Source organism: Schistocerca gregaria, chromosome 4 (assembly GCF_023897955.1).
Source record: "Schistocerca gregaria isolate iqSchGreg1 chromosome 4, iqSchGreg1.2, whole genome shotgun sequence".
Lineage (NCBI taxonomy): Eukaryota > Metazoa > Arthropoda > Insecta > Orthoptera > Acrididae > Schistocerca > Schistocerca gregaria.
In genome coordinates, this window is record NC_064923.1 from 316,581,432 (window position 1) to 316,599,976 (window position 18,545).

General features: G+C 39.8%; 1 protein-coding gene and 1 non-coding gene across 2 annotated transcripts in view; both read right to left on the bottom strand.

The window, feature by feature from the left end:
* The window catches only part of LOC126266961 (protein HBS1), a 200,830-nt gene that overhangs the window by 25,209 nt on the left and 157,076 nt on the right, over positions 1-18,545 (bottom strand). Inside the window, exons 5-11 of the mRNA XM_049971683.1 lie at positions 15,478-15,633; positions 7,358-7,508; positions 4,699-4,941; positions 4,274-4,503; positions 3,831-4,064; positions 3,389-3,562; positions 1,440-1,639 (exon numbers count right to left, since the gene is read on the bottom strand). Coding sequence (XP_049827640.1) covers positions 1,440-1,639; positions 3,389-3,562; positions 3,831-4,064; positions 4,274-4,503; positions 4,699-4,941; positions 7,358-7,508; positions 15,478-15,633 — 1,388 coding nt within the window. The remainder of the gene's footprint in view (positions 1-1,439; positions 1,640-3,388; positions 3,563-3,830; positions 4,065-4,273; positions 4,504-4,698; positions 4,942-7,357; positions 7,509-15,477; positions 15,634-18,545) is intronic.
* On the bottom strand, positions 18,299-18,373 carry Trnap-cgg (transfer RNA proline (anticodon CGG)). The gene has a single exon. It is a non-coding gene; the product is annotated as a tRNA-Pro (tRNA).

Below are 18,545 nucleotides of genomic sequence, written 5' to 3' on the forward strand. Positions count from 1 at the left end.
ACTTAGGTCATGTCACAGACTTAGGTCATGTCACACCATCCATCCGCCAAGACAAAACACTGTCTATCTACAAAAATTCTAAACCTTACAGTTTTATTATATTGGTATCTGTTAATGTATACATGATTGAATATGTATGAGACATAATTCTATCCGTTATTTGCAAGGACAGAAGTCAAACACAACTACTTCCCAACTGTGGAGGTGTTCACCAATGGTAGTGACAGTTAGCAGTCCCAACAAAGTTAAGAAAATCTTATTGCCATTTTTAAATGTTTATGATATGTATCCCTAGGAACACAGTCCAATTCACATTGAATAAAATGAATTCTTTTGTTTTACGTTTGACATTATTCACAACAATATAATAGTAAAGTGCAAAGTCATGAGTAACACTCTTGCATCTCCAACTTAATAAAAATACCAGTGAGCCCAATAACCTCTCTCTTCTCTCATATAAATTGCACAACCTTCAGATATACTGCACCATTTCCTCTCTAAATAGTTGCTTGATGTGAAACTCAAGACTTTCTCAGTTGAAGATTATAAACAATACTTTTGAAAAACTGCTAGATGTCTGTAAATTGCTGTCACAATATCACAGTACAGAGGCTTCCATCCATTATAAGATGGAAACTCACAAAAGAACACTTTGTTCCTTTATTTAAGCTACTGGTGACAAATGCATGGCCAACTCACGAGATTTAGCGTAGAACAAAACCACATGACACTAAAAACTTAATATTGACTAGTTATGCAAGTTAAAACTTATAAAGTCCATTACTTAGTTTAAAAAACTGAATTATAATGAATGAATAAATAAATAAATAAATAAATAAATAAATAAATAATGTACTCACAATCTGCAGAACATGTATTACAGAAGAAGTGTATGGTCTGAATTATCAGTTGGTTGTTCCAAGACCCATTTGTCAAGAAGGCTTGCCCTTCCAATATCAGATAGGCCCTCCTTGTAATCAACATTTTTCTCATAGTTCAACAAACTTGAAAAATCGGTGTGACATTGAAGAGACAAGCTTTCTCTGTGGAAGTTGCTTGGAGCAGCCTACTGACTTCCAGTGAAAGCACATGCACTCAAGTAACACATGTACTGCACCTTGTGGTTATACCATGAATGCACCAATGAGGACTTAAACAGAGGAAGCCGATGTACTTTTCCAGCTGCCCATGTAAATATGGTCAGAAACTTCTGCAATGAAATATTATAGCTGCACGTTATGAACATCTGATAGTTTTCCAACTTTTTATGGAACAACCTGTAATGTGTTGCACAGAGTTAAAAAGATTTTTCTGTGAGCACCATAATAGCTGTCTTTCAGTTCTGTTGTACAGATGTTCAGACAAATCTTTTACAAGTGTACTCATAACAATAGTGCCTAAACATAACAAACTACTTTGGAAAGATATTTACTACTTACAGAGCAGCCTTTGGTAATGGGGACTTTGATATTGAAAACAACTATTCGAGCTTCAAATCTCGATGTGACTGGAATAACATTAACAGGATCAGACAGTATATCACCAATAGACACATTTTGCATCTCTACTCCCTGAAGAGTGACACTGACATTGTCTCCAGCATAAGCAGTCTGTACAGCAGCATCATCAATTGTCAATGCTGAAACCAAATGAATAACAAACACAACTGTAAAAGAAAATATTTACTTTAATCAAGTTAGACATATAATTTGTATTACAGTTTACAAAATAACCCTTTGTGAGCAAATTTTTCAGTTGGGCTTACATAATAATATATCTGTACATGATAATGCTTTTTTAAAAGTCTGTCTCCTAGCTGTTACATTCTCATTACTTCCTGTTACAGGGGAAAAAAGAGTCAGTATTATAGTACAATGGATGAAAATGTCATAAAACGTAAATGCTAGTGCAATTATTCATTAAAAGGGTACTTGCAAATTTGGAACATGATAGTTTACTCATAACACAGAGTTCAATTAAGCCAAAGCTGACAGTGAAGAAAGCAGAGGTATTTTCACTTAGTAACTGAGTGTGCATTGTCTGTGTATAAATGTGGAGCAAATTTGTCATAACATTGCTATAAATAGTTAATTTTAATTAAACTGTAACAACAACATATGCAGATGATTACAGTGTATGTCAAGTATATAGTTTGTTCTGTGTTTGTATCATAATTGACATGGATGATGATGATGCCATTCCTCATCAATCAAATACATAGTGGTTTTAAAAATAAAAATTAGTGAAGCACTGTGCCAATAGTTTTTTGTATATTATCTTAACAGCTTACAGAGCCAGTACCTCCTTCTTCTGGCAGCAGGGTTGAAGGGAAAGGAAGAGACATGAAGGAAAACGACTAGTGAGGTTTAGGGAAAGATTTACAGTTCGGAAAAGTCACTCACTTATCAGATAGGGTGAAAAGGAATATTGAACACCAAGAACAATGTTGCTGTATTGTGTATTAACTGGGGACCTAGAAACGATGGAGAGGCTACATCCCACCATAGCCCTCAGAGGCTCACAACCACACAACAGGTCATAGCAGTCCAACCACCCCACCGCCACCCCACACCAAACCCAGGGTTATTGTGCAGTTCGGCTCCCAGTGGAGCCCCCCCCTCCGCCCTCTCACCTGGAAACATCTCACACAAGATGACTGTAACCACAAATGTTTGTGTGGTAGAGTAATTATGGTGTACGCATACATGGAGACAGTGTTTGCGCAGCAATCACCAACATAGTGTAACTGAGGTGGAATAAGGGGAACCAGCCTGCAGTCACTGAGGTAGATGGGAAACTGCCTTAAAAACCACCCACAGGCTGGCTGACACATCGGACCTCAACACTAATCTGCCGCTCAGGAAGCAGCACGTTAGACCACACAGCTACCAGGGTAGGCAAGTTCAATATTACTGGCACACTAACGAAAATCCTTCTCATCTCATCCAGTAAGTCTCCCCTGACCCAGTGTTCTGAACTCTACCCCTTTTTCTAACCCTCACTAGTTCTGTTCCTTCAGTCCTCTTCATTCCTCTTCAACCCTTCTGCCTGAAGAAGGACCCACTGACTTCAAAAGCCTGCAAACTGTAATTTGTTTTAGATGTGTTTTCTCCTGCTGCTGCTTGGTGAGTAGATTTTTTATCTAGTAATTTACATTGTATTTTCAACAACTGATTACTTTTGTTGACAAATACCTTAAATAGAAACATTTAATGAGATGCTGTAACGTATATTGTTAACATAGTATTGATGGTCTATCAGTGTTTGAATGATGTATTTTACGTAAATCTTTAAAGGAACACCAGGTTCAATATCACTATCAAAGATGGAATGACTGTTACTGCACACTAATTAGACCATACCAAGGAATAAATTTTGAATATCATACCTTTTACTTGCGCAGCTTCATTATGAGGCAGCACTAAAAGTTTATCACCAACTTGAACCACTCCTGTTTCCACTTTTCCTGACACACAAAAACCAGAGCCAGTACCTTTGAATATGTCATTAACAGACAGCCTGAATGGTTTTGTAATAGGGCGTTCTGGAGGTTTGAATTTATCTGTAAAGGTGATAAAATCTAATATTGTTTATCAATTAGAATATTAAACCAAAGCAAAAACACAATAATGAATCCAAACCTGAGATTTTTTCTGCTTGTCTTGTAGCTAAATAACAAAAACAGTTCCTTAATATATAAAATTACGTATTTTGTTACACTGCCTGATTTTCACATGAAATGAAAATAAATATCATAAAATATATAACAAAACTCTATAGTTGTGTTTTCAGGATAAAGGATCAAAGCAAAGTAAAATTAATTCACATACCTATAACTTCCACTAGACATGGTCCTTTATACCATTTGTTTAGCTTTTCCTCTTTTGGTTTAGTAACAAGATTTTCACCTGTCAGACCACTGCAGGGGACAAATGTTACATCTGATTCACGAAAACCAGCTTGCCGGAGGAATGATCCAAGCTTTCCGGTGATTTCCTGGAATCTCTCCTGTGACCATTCCACAGTATCCAATTTGTTAACTACAACACAAAGCTGAGAAACTCCTGAGAAAAAGAGAACATTTTGATACACCATTGGAGTTGTTTTACTTTTGTATTTTTTAATTGACTGTTAAGAAACTAATAAGCCACAAAAACAAAATCAACAATAAAATTAATGATAATTTTCCTTTAAAAATAGGAAATAGCTATTATGCAGCTAATAAGTATGAACCACAGTAACAGAAGACCCATAATTAATCACAAATAATCACCTAAGGAGCGAACTAGTAGTGCATGTTCTCTTGTTTGACCTCCACTTTCAAATCCCGTCTCAAATTCTCCCCTTGTTGCATCAACCACTAACAAGGCAACATCCGCTTGTGTAGCACCAGTAATCATATTTGGTATGAAGTCCTTATGTCCAGGGGCATCTAAAAGGGTGATGACCCTGTTTGGTGTCTCAAATTTAGACTGTCCAACATCCATTGTTATACCTCGAGATCTATTAAATGAGAAAAAATGAAAACACAAAATACATAGTTGGCACGAATTTCATCTTACTTGTTGAAACTTTACACTTAAACATGATGACATTTGTTGTATGAATACTGTTTCACAAAACTAAAATTACATCTTCAGTTTTCAAGTAAAAAAAAAATATTTTTTTTAAAGACAGGAAGTGAAACTGACTATGTACCTTTCTTCACCTGTTTCATCTAATATCCAGGCATACAAAAATGATTGTTTTCCAATTTTCTTGGTCTCCTGTTCATATTTGTGCATAGTTTTCTTATTCACTTGACCAAGGGAATAGAGCAAATGTCCCATAAGTGTGCTCTTTCCAGCATCAACATGGCCAATCACAACCATATGCAGCTGTTCCTTGCTTTTTCCACGGTCCTGCTGATACTGAGCTACAACATCAAGTTTTGCTCGAATCCTAAATGCAAGAATAAATTGAACAGTGGATTACCTACAAAATTAATTAATCAGAAGAAATGCTACCACATTTCACGTGAAAAGACAGGGAAAAGGAGGAGATCAGAGGAAGTAATAAGTGGATGAGATGTAGAGGACAGTTCTAAATTGAAAAGAGTGACTGCTATTGAAGGCAAGCAGTTTGTGTTGAGAGGGATATAGGTGAAGGAAGAAAGGAGGCAGAGAGGAAGGAAGAATGGGTCTTGTGAGCAAGATGAAGTGGATATTTTGTGCTGGAAGAGGAACAGAGGTAGGAGAGGATATTGGAAGTTAGGAGAGAGTGGCAAGGAGGGGAAGTAGAGGATGAAGTAGAATTAGAATCAAAGGGGAAGATAAGGATTGTAAAAGGTAGCCTGAGATTTAACATATATTGAGGTTTAGGTCATTAGAGAAAAAGCACTGGCTCCAATGGACAAGGTGGGGAAGAAAGTTGGCTGCAGCCTTGTTCAGAGAATCGTGCTCTCATTTGCCCAAATTTCTTAATGAAAGCTAATAATTAAACGGCCAGATGGAGATTTGATCCCCATTTCTCTTAAGTGCAACTCTTTTGTCTTAGCTATTGTGCTATACTAACTTGCTTGGAGGTTTGAGGAGGAAAACAGATGGGTGGGGATGGGGGTAAGGGGTGTCAGAAAGACTGGAGGGTAGTATAGAAAGAGGTAGTGAAGATGGAGAGTGTGGTCTGAGCAAACCCCTTATACTATACCTAAGAGTGATCAGTTGTACTTCATGTTATTCGTATTTTTAAATCTATTATTAAGTTTCTGCCTTTTTTTATCAGTCAGACATTTTTATGGAATATATTGAGAGATATGCAACTCCTCGGGTGAAATTCAATAAATATTTCTACAAAGTGAATAATCATAAACAAAGAAAAAAATTGCAGCTTATCACAATATGTATGTATGAAAAAAATTGCGACAACATGGAGGAGTAATCAGAAATAAACAAAATTTAGTGAACATATAGTGAGACAAAGAAATCTTAATGTACAAAAAACTACACAATAACATATGTAGAAAATTAGTACTGTTGTTACTTTGTAGGAGCTGAAATTGTGCATTCATGTGTCTCTTTTCCTTTTTTTTATCTGCAAACACAATGTTTATGTAGCATAAATTACTCAATTCTGTATCAACTGTCAATAAGGAGGAGGAGGAGGAGTGAGAGGAAAGGGGGGGGGGGGCAATGAATTTGAAGAATGAAAATTATTGGTGATGTGCTATTCCGATGAACACATGGCACAGCCTGTTCAACACACAGTCTATGTGTAGAGGCAGTCAACACAGCACTCTAAACAATTTATGAAGCAGTAGTTCATCAATTAATTTAATTAGGATACTCTTGTCCTACTCATTCATTAGGTTTTATCAAGGTTGACATCACATACTTTGTACCTAATAATTGTATGGATAATTTCAATAGAAACCACAATTACAAAAAGACATTGAAAACCATGCACAGATATAAAGTAGTTCAATTATCTAAGATTAAAAATTTTCAGTAATAAATTTCAATGTAATTGTTTTTAATTTTACAGAAATAGACAATTTTTAATACAATTTGTATTCAAATTTCATTATTTTAATGTAAAATTAAAATACCATAACATCATCTGCTGATTTTCCTTGCGTTTTTAGTTCATGGTTCTTTGGACAAAAATTACTAAAAATGGGATTACAGATAAATAATTTATTTCTTAGTTAAACCCAGTCTTCAGAATTCAGTTGTCCAAAAATTAAATTTTTGAGGTAGACTGCAACATGGCACAAAAAAAATAATAAAAAATAAAAAAATAAATAAAAAATTTCAAGATATGTAAATTACTTTCATTTTTGACATCACTATTCCTGGAGCAAAATAATAAAATAGAGAACATAAAGAAAAAAACAATGAAATGCATTTTTATAATGTAACATTGCTGATTTTTTAAATACACATTCGTGACATTGCTGCAATAAAGATTAGATGGAAATTGGATCACTTTATATTTGATAATGCCATGTGGGTACTATGAGACCCATTCTTTAGTTAGGCCTAACAGAGAGCGATACTTTACTGACATATACTGAAATGCGTGCCAAGAATGTTATGCGCTGTCACCATGATTGGGGACAGTAATTAAAACAAAACTTGAGTGTGCTAAAGTACAATGCTAAGATAATGTTACTTTGTATCTTCTGATTCATTGTTATATATGATGACTCTTCTTAAAAAATTATAATAAAATACTGTAAATTTGCGAGAAAATTTTAAGCATGCAATAGAACAAATACAATATAACAATGTAAAAATAAAAGAATGAAACCCCTTATACATGAAAGAACTATGTATACCATCAAACTAACACAAAAACAGTACAAAGTAATTATGTATACCTTGTAGTCTTGTTTACATCCTTTACTGCTTGATTTTTTATGTCTGCAGTGTCTTCACGGTCACCGTTCTGTTGTGGTAAAGCTTCAGGCTCAGGGGACTGAGATTGAGATATACCACCACCAGTATCTGCATTCAGTCTCTCCCTGTTTTCTACCAACACAAAAACATATTTGCATAATTCATGAAATTATAGGCAACAAAAGCGAAAAAGAAGTTTACAAATAGCATAATTAATATTAAAAATGAAGCAACACACTTATTTCTCTCTCTATTGGTGTAGTGTTCCCAAAACTAGAAATAATTTATTATTCTCAGCTCTAGGTGTTTACATTCTTGGAGTCACAACTGACATTCTATAAATATTCTGTTCCCATGTACTGAGTGAGGTGGCACAATGGTTAACACAATGGACTTGCATTCAGGACGATGAGGGTTCAAACCTGTATCCTTCCATCCAGATTTAGGTTAACGATGATTTACATAAATCTTTACTCGCCGAAGCCAGGATCGTTCCTTTGAAAGGGCACAGCTGAATTTCCTCCCCATCCTTGACACAATCTGAGCTAGTGCTCCATCTCTAAGGAGCTCGACATTGACAGGACATTACCCAATTTTCCTTCCTTTGTTTTTGTATGATGTGGATTGGTGGCTCAGTGAGCAAGTGCTAGACTACAATCTAAAGGCCCGATGCTTTATCCCTAGTCAGTTCAATGTTTTTTTGTCATTTACCACTTTGCCCCAAAGAGATAGGTGTGAAATTTGTGGACTAGAAACACGATCGCCAGGGCCTTCTTTTCAATCTGGAAGTAGTTCCGTTGCACTGGGGTCAACGTCTTAGACGCATAAGCGATTAGCTGTTCGGAGCCATCGTCTTCCTGGTGCGCAAGGACGGCCCCAATGCCGTATGCCAACACATCAGCCGCCACAACCAAGGGGTGGTCTGGAGAGAAGGGACCAAAGCAAGGCGCGGACTTCAGCATCGCCTTTAAGTTGAGAAAAGCATGGTCACAACCAGGAGTCCAATCAAAAGGTACACCTTTGCAACGCAAGTGATTGAGAGTTGAGCAACGGAGGCAGCCTGGGGCAAGAACTTTAAGTAGTAAGGAACCTTGCCCAGAAACACCTGCAGTTCATGTAAGTCCTTGGGACGAGGAAGGGCCTCAATGGCCACGACATTAAGACTCGAAGGGTGAATGCCATCTTTGCTAGCCAGTGGCCTTAGTATTCCACTTCTGGTTGAAAAAAATAACACTTGTCCAGCCGACAACATAAACCAGCAGATTGCAGAGCGTGAAATAAAGTGCTGAGGTTTTGCAAATGTTCCTGGTGGGAACGTCCGGTGATCATGATGACATCCAGATAATTCACACAGGCAGGGATAGGCTGTGTAAATTGCTCCAAGAACCACTGGAAAATGGCCGGTGCCGAAGAGACACCAAAGGGAAGGTGCTTGTACTTATACAATCCAAAAGGCATGTTGATAACCATGAAGTTGTGAGATTCGACATCCAAGGGTAACTGGTGGTATGCCTCAGAAAGGTCGATCTTTGAGAAATACTCTCCTCTGGCAAGCTTGGCGAGAAGATCTTTCTGTCAGGGAATGGGGTAATTGTCAATGAGGGACTGAGCATTGACTGTAGCGCCAAAGTCCCAACACAGTTGAAGGGACCCATTGGGTTTCCGTATGACCACCAATTGCGTCGCCCAGGCACTGTAAGTCACGGGCTCCAGAAAGCCAGCAGCCTGGCGTCGATCAAGATGCTGCTTGACGGCTGGCTGTAAGGGCACTGGAAGGGGACAGGCCTGGAAAAAGCGAGGCTGTGCATCTGGTCATAGGGTGATGTGTGCCTGAAAACTGGAAGCACATCCTTGGATGTTGCAAACAACGACGCAAAACCGGAGCACAGATCGTCCAAGTCCTGAAAAGGAACAGCCGTGGAAACAGCCTTAGCTTTGTTGTAAATTGAAAAGCCGAACAGTTGAAATGCATCCAGGCCAAAAACATTGGAAGCTGACGGATGGTCAACGACAAACAGGGTAAGGAGCCAGGGAACACGCTTGTACGTCGCCTGGATGATGAACTGCCCATGAAGGGGAATGAAGCCATCTCCACAGGCGACCAAATGGCGAGAGGGAAGTGACAACTCAGGAGAGTCCAGCCAGGTATATGTCGCCATATTAATGAGGGAGGCAGTAGCCCCAGTGTCGACCTGAAAACTGACATCCTCAGTGAAAAGGCGGTGCAGGAGGAAAAGCTTCCACGCTGGCGTGTCATGCTGTAGGACGACCGATTGCAGAGCATGGACTGTATCATGAGGCCCTGGCGGGGCAGGACTGGAGCAAGTCGAGTCACTACGACAAACCTATCAGATGTGGCCCCCCTTGTTACACAGCGTGCATTTTTCCCAATGGTGGGGTAAACCAGCTCAAGAATGTGCAATAAAGCGCTATGGATAAGATGGAAATGGGTCATGCCACCGGCGACAAGGGGCGACCGGAGGTGCCGATACCACAGAGACGCCGGACAAAAAGGAGTCCCGATGGCACTGGCCTCTGTCGGCTGGGCCACGTCGGTGTCGCGAGGGCGGAACCCACCGTGATGCCTCAATTGCCACCACCTGTGGCCATGCCATAAGATGCTTGTAAGTCGCTTGAGCAATTTCAAAGGAGAATCTCTTCCAAGGAGAGGTTGTCAAGTTTCAACGTCGCAGTAAGGACCTCAGGATCGGGAGCCAGCGGAACGACCACATCCCATATCAGGGAGTCCGCATATGAAGCCTTACACTGCTGATTGGTGCACATAAAATCGCATCAACGGCTGAGACTTTGCAAGTCCATGACCTAGGAATGATATGATTGACCAGGCTGTTTACGGTACTGGTGGAACTCCAGCCGAGAGGCAACCACATGGAAGCGTTAGGAATAATAGTTTGTCAGCAAAAGGCATATCTCCTGGAAGGAGAGAGTCACAGGATTGGACAAGGGTGCCAACTTGCAGAGAAGAAAGAACTTGTCTGGGGCTGCCCAAGACAAAAACAACAACCACTGCAAGGAGTCATCTGTAACTTGAAAAGCCATGAAATGCTGTTTCAGTCAATGTAAGTACATCTCCCAGTCTTCTCTAGCATCATTAAATCGTGGGAACGACGGCAGATGGGGGAACACATCAGACCCCTTTGGACTCGGAAGCTGAGACAGTAATGCGTCCCGGGTATCGACATTGTCCATTAGCAATCGCAGTGACTGCTGGAAGATGTCTAACTGGAGCTGCTGCTGCTGCTGCATGAGCTGCTACTGTTGCTCCAGAAGACAGATCAACTTCGCCTCCATACCAACAACAACCACCGTTTACCTCATCGCCAAAATGTTGTAACTGCGACCGGAATGGTCACGGGGTTGCGTGACGGAAAGCGCGGTGGGACCCACGGCGCAGCCTCTACAACACAAACAGGAGAGGCCAAACACCACCAACGAAGGACCCAAAGGAACAACAACAAGGGAACAGGGAGGGGGCTGGATGGGTGAGGACAGTGACTAATAGAGGTTGAGGACAGGAGGGTTACGGGACCGTAGGATGTATTACAGGGAAAGTTCCCACCTGCGCAATTCAGGAAAGCTAGTATTAGTGGGAAAGATCCATATGGCACAGGCTGTGAAGCAGTCAATGAGATGAGGGATATCATGTTTGGCAGCATGTTCAGCAACAGGGTGGTCCACTTGTTTTTTGGCCACAGTTTGTCGGTGGCCATTCATGCGGACAGATGGCTTGTTGGTAGTCATGCCTATATAGAATGCAGCACAGTGGTTGCAGCTTAGTTTGTAAATCACATGACTGGTTTCAAAGGTAGCTCTGCCTCTGATGGTATAGGTGAGGTTAGTGACCGGACTGGAGTAGGTGGTGGTAGAAGGATGTATGGGACAGATCTAGCATCTAGGTCTATTACAGGGGTATGAGCCATGAGGTAAGGGATTGGGAGCAGAGGTTGTGTAAGGATGGATGAGTATATTGTGTAGGTACGGTCAATGATGGAATACCTTGGTAGGAGGGGTGGGAAGGATAGTGGGCAGGACATTTCTCATTTTAGGGCATGACGCGGGGTAATCGAGACCCTGGTGGAGAATGTAATTTAGTTGCTCCAGTCTTGGATGGTACTGAGTTACGAGGGGAATTCTCCTCTGTGGCTGGACTGTGGGACTTTGGGAGGTGGTGGGAGACTGGAAAGATAAGGTATGGGAGATTTGTTTTTGTACAAGTATGGGAGGATAATTGCAGTCAGTGAAGCCTTCCTTGAGACCTTTGGTATATCTTGAGAAGGGCTGCTCTTCACTGCAGATATGACGACCATGGATGACTAGGCTGTATGAAGGGACCCGGTATGGAATGGGTGGCAGCTGTCGAAGTGGAGGTATTGCTGGCAGTTAGTAGGTTGGATATGGACGGAGGTACTGATGTAGCCATCTCTGAGGTGGAGGTATTTTAATTTCTTTTTATTTCTCTCCTTTCCACTATTTACCCCCTCCCCCTTCCACACCTTCTCTCCTGGCCTCCATCTAAACTGCAACACTTCACTGTCCACCACTCGTACCATACTATCCCTCCCCCTCCCCACCCCATCCTCCTCCTTACCCCCACCCAATCGACACTCCCATCATGCATTGGTGCTGCTGCTCGCTGTGTGGTTTCAGTTCTCTGGGACTGCAGACGTGTGTGCAATTTGTGTTTGCGTGAGTGAAAGGCCTTAATGGCCAAAAGCTATAATTGTGTGTGTATCTTTTTGTTGTGCCTATCGCGACTCAGCATCTCTGCTATATGGTGAGTAGCAACTTTCCTTCTCTGAGATTTTTAAAGTATATCTTGTGTTTTATGTTATTCTCATATGTAAGGGGCATTTGAAAACTCTGTCTACAGCGTCTTTGGAAAGAACACTCGCCAAGTTTCAGCCATATTGGTCTATTTATTTGTGTTTGGTATTCGCGAGAATAAAGGAAGTCGAGTGATTGTCAAAAAATGTAAGAAATTGACTTTCATGTGGTGATTAAACATTACTTTATGAAAGGCAAAACACCTCAGGAGACTAAAGAGAAGCTTGATAAACATTACGGTGACTTTGCACCTTTGATTAGAACAGTTTATCAGTGCGAATGTATGCTTTCCCGGAGTATGCAGTTCACAAAGAGTTCTCGGGCTTCCAGTCGGGTGGTGGTGTCTTCAAACTGCAACGTTTCGACGAGTGACATACTCATCATCATCTTTGCCAGAACATGATGAGTATGTCACTCGTCGAAACATTGCAGTTTGAAGACACTGCCACCCGGCTGGAAGCCCGAGAACTCTTCGCCAGTTTATCAGTGGTTTCAAAATTTGCAGATTGGCCATATGGGCACATTCTGGACGTCCTGAGGAGGTTATGACTCCAGAAATCATTGATAAAATCAATGATATGGTGATGGATAACAGAAGAGTTAAGGTGCATGAGATTGCTAGTGCTGTGGGCATCTCGACTGAACAGGTACATAATATTTTGCATAAACATTTGGACATGAGAAAGGTATCGGCAAGACTGGCTCTGAGATTGCTCAAATTGACCAAAAATGGAATCGTGTGAATTGTTGCAAGGATAGTTTTCAGCTGTTCATGAAGAATCCGCCGGACTTCAAGTATCTAATATTAGAACGGATAAAACTTTAAATTATATCACCCTTTTCTGTGATCAAATTTTGATTAAATGAAGCCTACACGTTGCCCAATCTACACTCAAATTACTCGTGAAAACAGCATAAAATTCGTCTAGTAGTTTTTCACATTAGCATATTCAAACAGATGGACAGACATGATGGTTTTAGATGAAACTTTAAATCATGACATCTCATTTTCTACAACCCAATTTTGATGAAATAAAGCCTATACATTATGCCAATCCATGCTCATGTTAGGTGTGAAAGCCCTACGAAAATTCATCTAGTTGCTTTGGAGATAAGCATGTTGCGTCTTCAAAAGATAAACAGACAGACATGACAGTTTTAGATAAAACTTTAAATCAACATATCTCCCCCACCCACCCCACCTTCCCCAATCCCTGGTGGTCAGTTTTTGATGAAAGACAGCCAACTTTAGCTCCATGACATCTTAAGTGTCCTGCAATATATTGTTAAAGACATAAAACCAAATACTTGAAAATGGCATAAAAGGACGAAATATGGCTTGTACTTAAATAAACAATAAAACAGTCAAATGGCACTGTGTTCCTTTAGAAACTAAAGCCTATATGTTACCCCAAGCTACAGTCAAGTTACCTCTGAAAGTCCCATGAACATTTTTCTAGCAGTTTCGGAGATTAGTGTGTTCAGACCGACAGACATGATGGTTTTACACGTTTATTATTAGTATACAGTTTATATTTCTTATGTTTGCAGAATTCCTTATCCACCTTTACCTGCCTGAAAAGCTATTAATATTTTTTGTAGTAGCGCTCTGCAGATATAATTGATTACAAAGTCAGAGACTTAAATTCAGTACTACACCAGCACGCAGCCTTAATTTACCAAGAAAAATTCATATCATTAGTTACTCTATTACAAGGAAGTCACTTGAAATCATTCTACAGCCATTTGAGTCACAGCCTATCATCCTCTATTACACATCATCTCACTGAAAAAAAGTATGAGGGCTATCCAGAGAGTAGCAAAAGTTTTGGTCTATCTCAACGGTAGACAGGGTCATAGCCTCAATCTTTGTACCATAATGTTCCTACACTCAGTACACACCCAGCAGTGGTAGTGTGTGATCTGTCTCTGCTGCTTTGTATTCTAGCACATATTAAAATGTGGGCAGCAACAAAAAATGCCGCCTTTTTAACATGTAAGGAAAAGGAATAATGACTGAAAGCCTAATGGGGGCAAAGGTGCATTGATTTTAAAAATAGCCATACTGCCGTTCATGTTGAGGACCGCAATGGTAGGCCTAGGCCTTGTGACTGATGAACTGATGTTTAAAATCAATGACAAAACTTGTGAAAATTGTCATCTCACAATTACAGAACAGTCACTGGCTGCAGCACTGCATTCCCTTGAAAATTAGGAGAGAGATGGTAACAAAGTTATTGATCTTATGGTAACTGGAGATGAGACTTGGGTGATGCATATCAATTGTGAAAAAAATAAAATAAAAACAAACACAGTTGATGTAATGAGGACACACAAATCCTCCCAAGAAACCAAGGAAATGTTTGCAAATGCTGTTAGCACAAAAAATCACGGCTACTGTCTACTGGAACTCTTAGGGAGTGATTCATGTGATTTCCTTGAACGTGGCACAATAATTAACTCAGAGAGGTATTGTCAAACACTGATAAAGTTAAGGCAGGCAATACAAAACAAGCATCAATGAAAACTTAGTGAAAATTTTTGTTTTCCCATATGGGCAATCTTGCCTGAGATATTTGGTTGGGAGGTGTTTGATTATGTTCCATACAGTCCAGAATTGGCAACAAGTGACTACCCCCCCCCCCCCCCCCCCCTTCTTCCCAACAATGAAGACATGGCTCGTTACACAACACTTTGATACTGATGCTGAACTGCATGACAGTATAAACCAGTGCAATCAAGAGCGGCAGATTTCTATAGAGACGGTACTGAAGAAATTGTGCCATGGTATGATAAGTGCCTTAAGGATGTACTTTTAAAATGTATATAATAAAATTAGGTTTTTCAATATCGTTAATTTTTTTTTTCAAAACTGCTGTTAGGTCCACCTAGTGTAGACAACAGAAAATTGGTAACAAAACTGAGGACTTTTGTTTGATTAGTATAACACAAAGTCACCAGCACTGTAGAACCTCTTAACAATCACTGGGGTACACAAAATCAATGTACACCAGCTGCTTCTCCATATTACAATGAAACACAGATTGTCCTACAGCCAGGAAATAGAATGTGAAGAACACAAAACAAAAATGAATGATTGAGTAACATGGATATACTCTTGTAGTATTATTGAGTTTTGCCTTTAAAAATAAAATATATTTTCATTCATTATGGTGAAACACAATTTTCATAGTATGCCATCAGCCCATGAAAACCACTCTTATACAGATTTTGTGAAACTATATATATCTCTTACCTTTTTCACTTGTATCATGGTGCACTTCAAAACCTTTAGTTACATTTACTGCATTTGCTTTTGAAGGAATTACTTTAACAGGTAGTTCTGGCTGACTTTGTTGGGAACATTTCTCTTCTGCACCCTGTTGTGGTATTGCTGGAGTGATCCGCGAACCTGTTTAAACAACAATCACTATCAAGCAAATATGAAACTGAACTATTTACACTAAACAAATATGACGAAACATACTCACACCTCAGAAAAATCTTCTCTGTGACATTCATGATAAATATGATTCAATATGTGTGTGAATGTCAAATGTTAAGGAGGAGATGAAACGGACTGAGCAAATGAAAAGAAAGTCGAAAAAGATGGGAAATGATGAATTTAGTGAGATAGTGGGGAAGGGTACATAAGTGCATGGCAAGAAACTTATCTTCATCTATACCCATGTTGCAGAGTGAGGCTCTGAAAGTCACTAACAAACTTGAAAATAAGGAGTTTAAGGCACAGCATTGTGTGGAATGAAGTGTGTGGGAAAGCTAAGGATGTACAAGGAAGTGTAGCAACCTGATTGTGGACTATGACCCAAATGACTTGTTCAATGTCGATGAAATGCGACGGTTTTATCACACTACCTTCTAAAATCTCTAGCAATTCGAGGTGAAAAGTGTACTGGTGATTAAATGTCCAAGGTAAGACTCACTGTACTCTACAATGTTAGGTGAACTGAAGATGCCACTGTTTGGTTGGAAAAAGGTGGTAAAACCACATTGTTTCAGAAACATAAATGTCAGTAAGTTTCCAGTCACATGGTGAAGCAATAAAAAGGCACAGAGGGAGAGTGGTCTTATGGAAGAATGGCTGGGCTCTTCCAATGCTAAAATGAAAAATGGAAATCACCAAGTTCTGTTTTTCCAAGACAATGCAACCTGCCACTCAAAAGTCACGTTATCAAGTGTGAAATTGGCTTGATTCCTATCAGGTTGAACCAAACTTTCACAACCCATGGAGGGAGTTATTTACACACTCAAGTCCAATTGTAAGTGATTATTGTTGCAGTCATGTTTAAGAAGCCAAAAGTGTAAATTGCTCTCAGATGGTCAGCTTTTGTCCTGGATACAGTAAATAAAAATGATTTGGCGGTAAAGGAAATAAAGCCCGAAACTCTTACAAAGTGCTTCAACAAAGGAGGGTTTGGAGCTCAAGAACAAGACACTTCTGTGGCCAATGAAGCTCAAGACAATGCAGCAGCAATTACTGAATTCATTAAAATGCAGAACATTTCATATAGTGCAGATGGCTACATTTGAAGTGATGACTTTCTGCCAACTCACTTCACTTTTACTTCGTTTAACAGAAATCCACAACATAGAAGATGATCAGGAAGAAACAAGGGAAGAAGAAGAGGAGCAAAATGATGACCCCTAGAATTCATATGCCGAAAACACCATTGCGTGCATAAATGATGTCATACAATTTGCTGCACACACAAATCCACCTAAGTTGTTGGAACTATTGTATAGTGCAAAAAATTGAGTAGATGGAACAATTTTGAACAGGAAACTAATCAAGGAGGCAAACCTGTTACGTGGTTAAAAATGTGAAATGTCAAGTAAACAAACAAGGAAATAATATGTATGTACATACAACAATAAACGAATTTAAAGTTCAAGAAAAAATACAGAAATGCCATATTATTTATCATTAAGTGTAACAGACTATTGCTCTAATGTCAGAAATTTTATGTAGCCTAAAGAGTTTATGTAATTCAGAAACTTGTCCAATTCGGAAAATTATTTTGGTGGCATGTGATTCTGTTCTGAGCAACTTTTATCATATATTGAAGCTACAGTTGGAAAACACTCTCAAAATTAATAAACTTTAGGCAAATTCAATAGTGCACTACACAGATTTTTGTGGCCCTGGTCATTATGGCAATAAAACTATCAAAGTTTAAAAAATTCACCTTTTCTAGAGCCCACTCCAAATACTTGGTGTTGTTGTCCACTTTCTGAAGACTATTTTTATGGAACACTCCAGGCTAGTCTGTCCTGTACAAGCCTCTTCATGTCTGTGTAACTATTTCTATCTAATGATGATGTAAATAAAATAGAAAGAAACTTCCACATGGGAAAAATATATTAAAAACAAAGATTCCAAGACTTACCAAGCGGGGAAAGCGCCGGCAGACAGGCACATGAACAAAACACACAAACACACACACAGAATTACTAGGTTTTGCAACCGATGGTTGCTTCTTCAGGAAGGAGAGGGAAAGACGAAAGGATGTGAGTTTTAAGGGAGAGGGTAAGGAGTCATTCCAATCCCGGGAGCGGAAAGACTTCCCTTAGGGGAAAAAAAGGACAGGTGTACACTCGCGCACACACACACACACACACACACACACACACACACACACACACACACACACACACATATCCATCCGCACATATACATACACAGACACTTTCCCTCTCCTTCCTGAAGAAGCAACCATCGGTTGCGAAAGCTAGTAATTCTGTGTGTGTGTTTGTGTGTTTTGTTCATGTGCCTGTCTGCCGGCGCTTTCCCGCTTGGTAAGTCTTGGAATCTTTGTTTTTAATAACTATTTCTATCTATATACACTTCACCTTCAATTTAGCCTTGGTATACCTGTACATTTTTACTGCTTTCATTTACATCAGTTATTAAATTAACTATTCCTGATGTCCCAGGATCTGTTAATCACATCCTTCTTTCAGTCGCTTGTGCAATAAATACCTTTCTCCCTGAATGAGATTTTCACTCTGCAGCGGAGTGTGCGCTGATATGAAACTTCCTGGCAGATTAAAACTGTGTGCCCGACCGAGACTCGAACTCGGGACCTTTGCCTTCCGTGGGCAAGTGCTCTACCAACTGAGCTACCGAAGCATGACTCACGTTCGGTACTCACAGCTTTACTTCTGCCAGTATCCGTCTCCTACCTTCCAAGGTCCCGAGTTCGAGTCTCGGTCGGGCACACAGTTTTAATCTGCCAGGAAGTTTCATATCAGCGCACACTCCGCTGCAGAGTGAAAATCTCATTCTGGAAACATCCCCCAGGC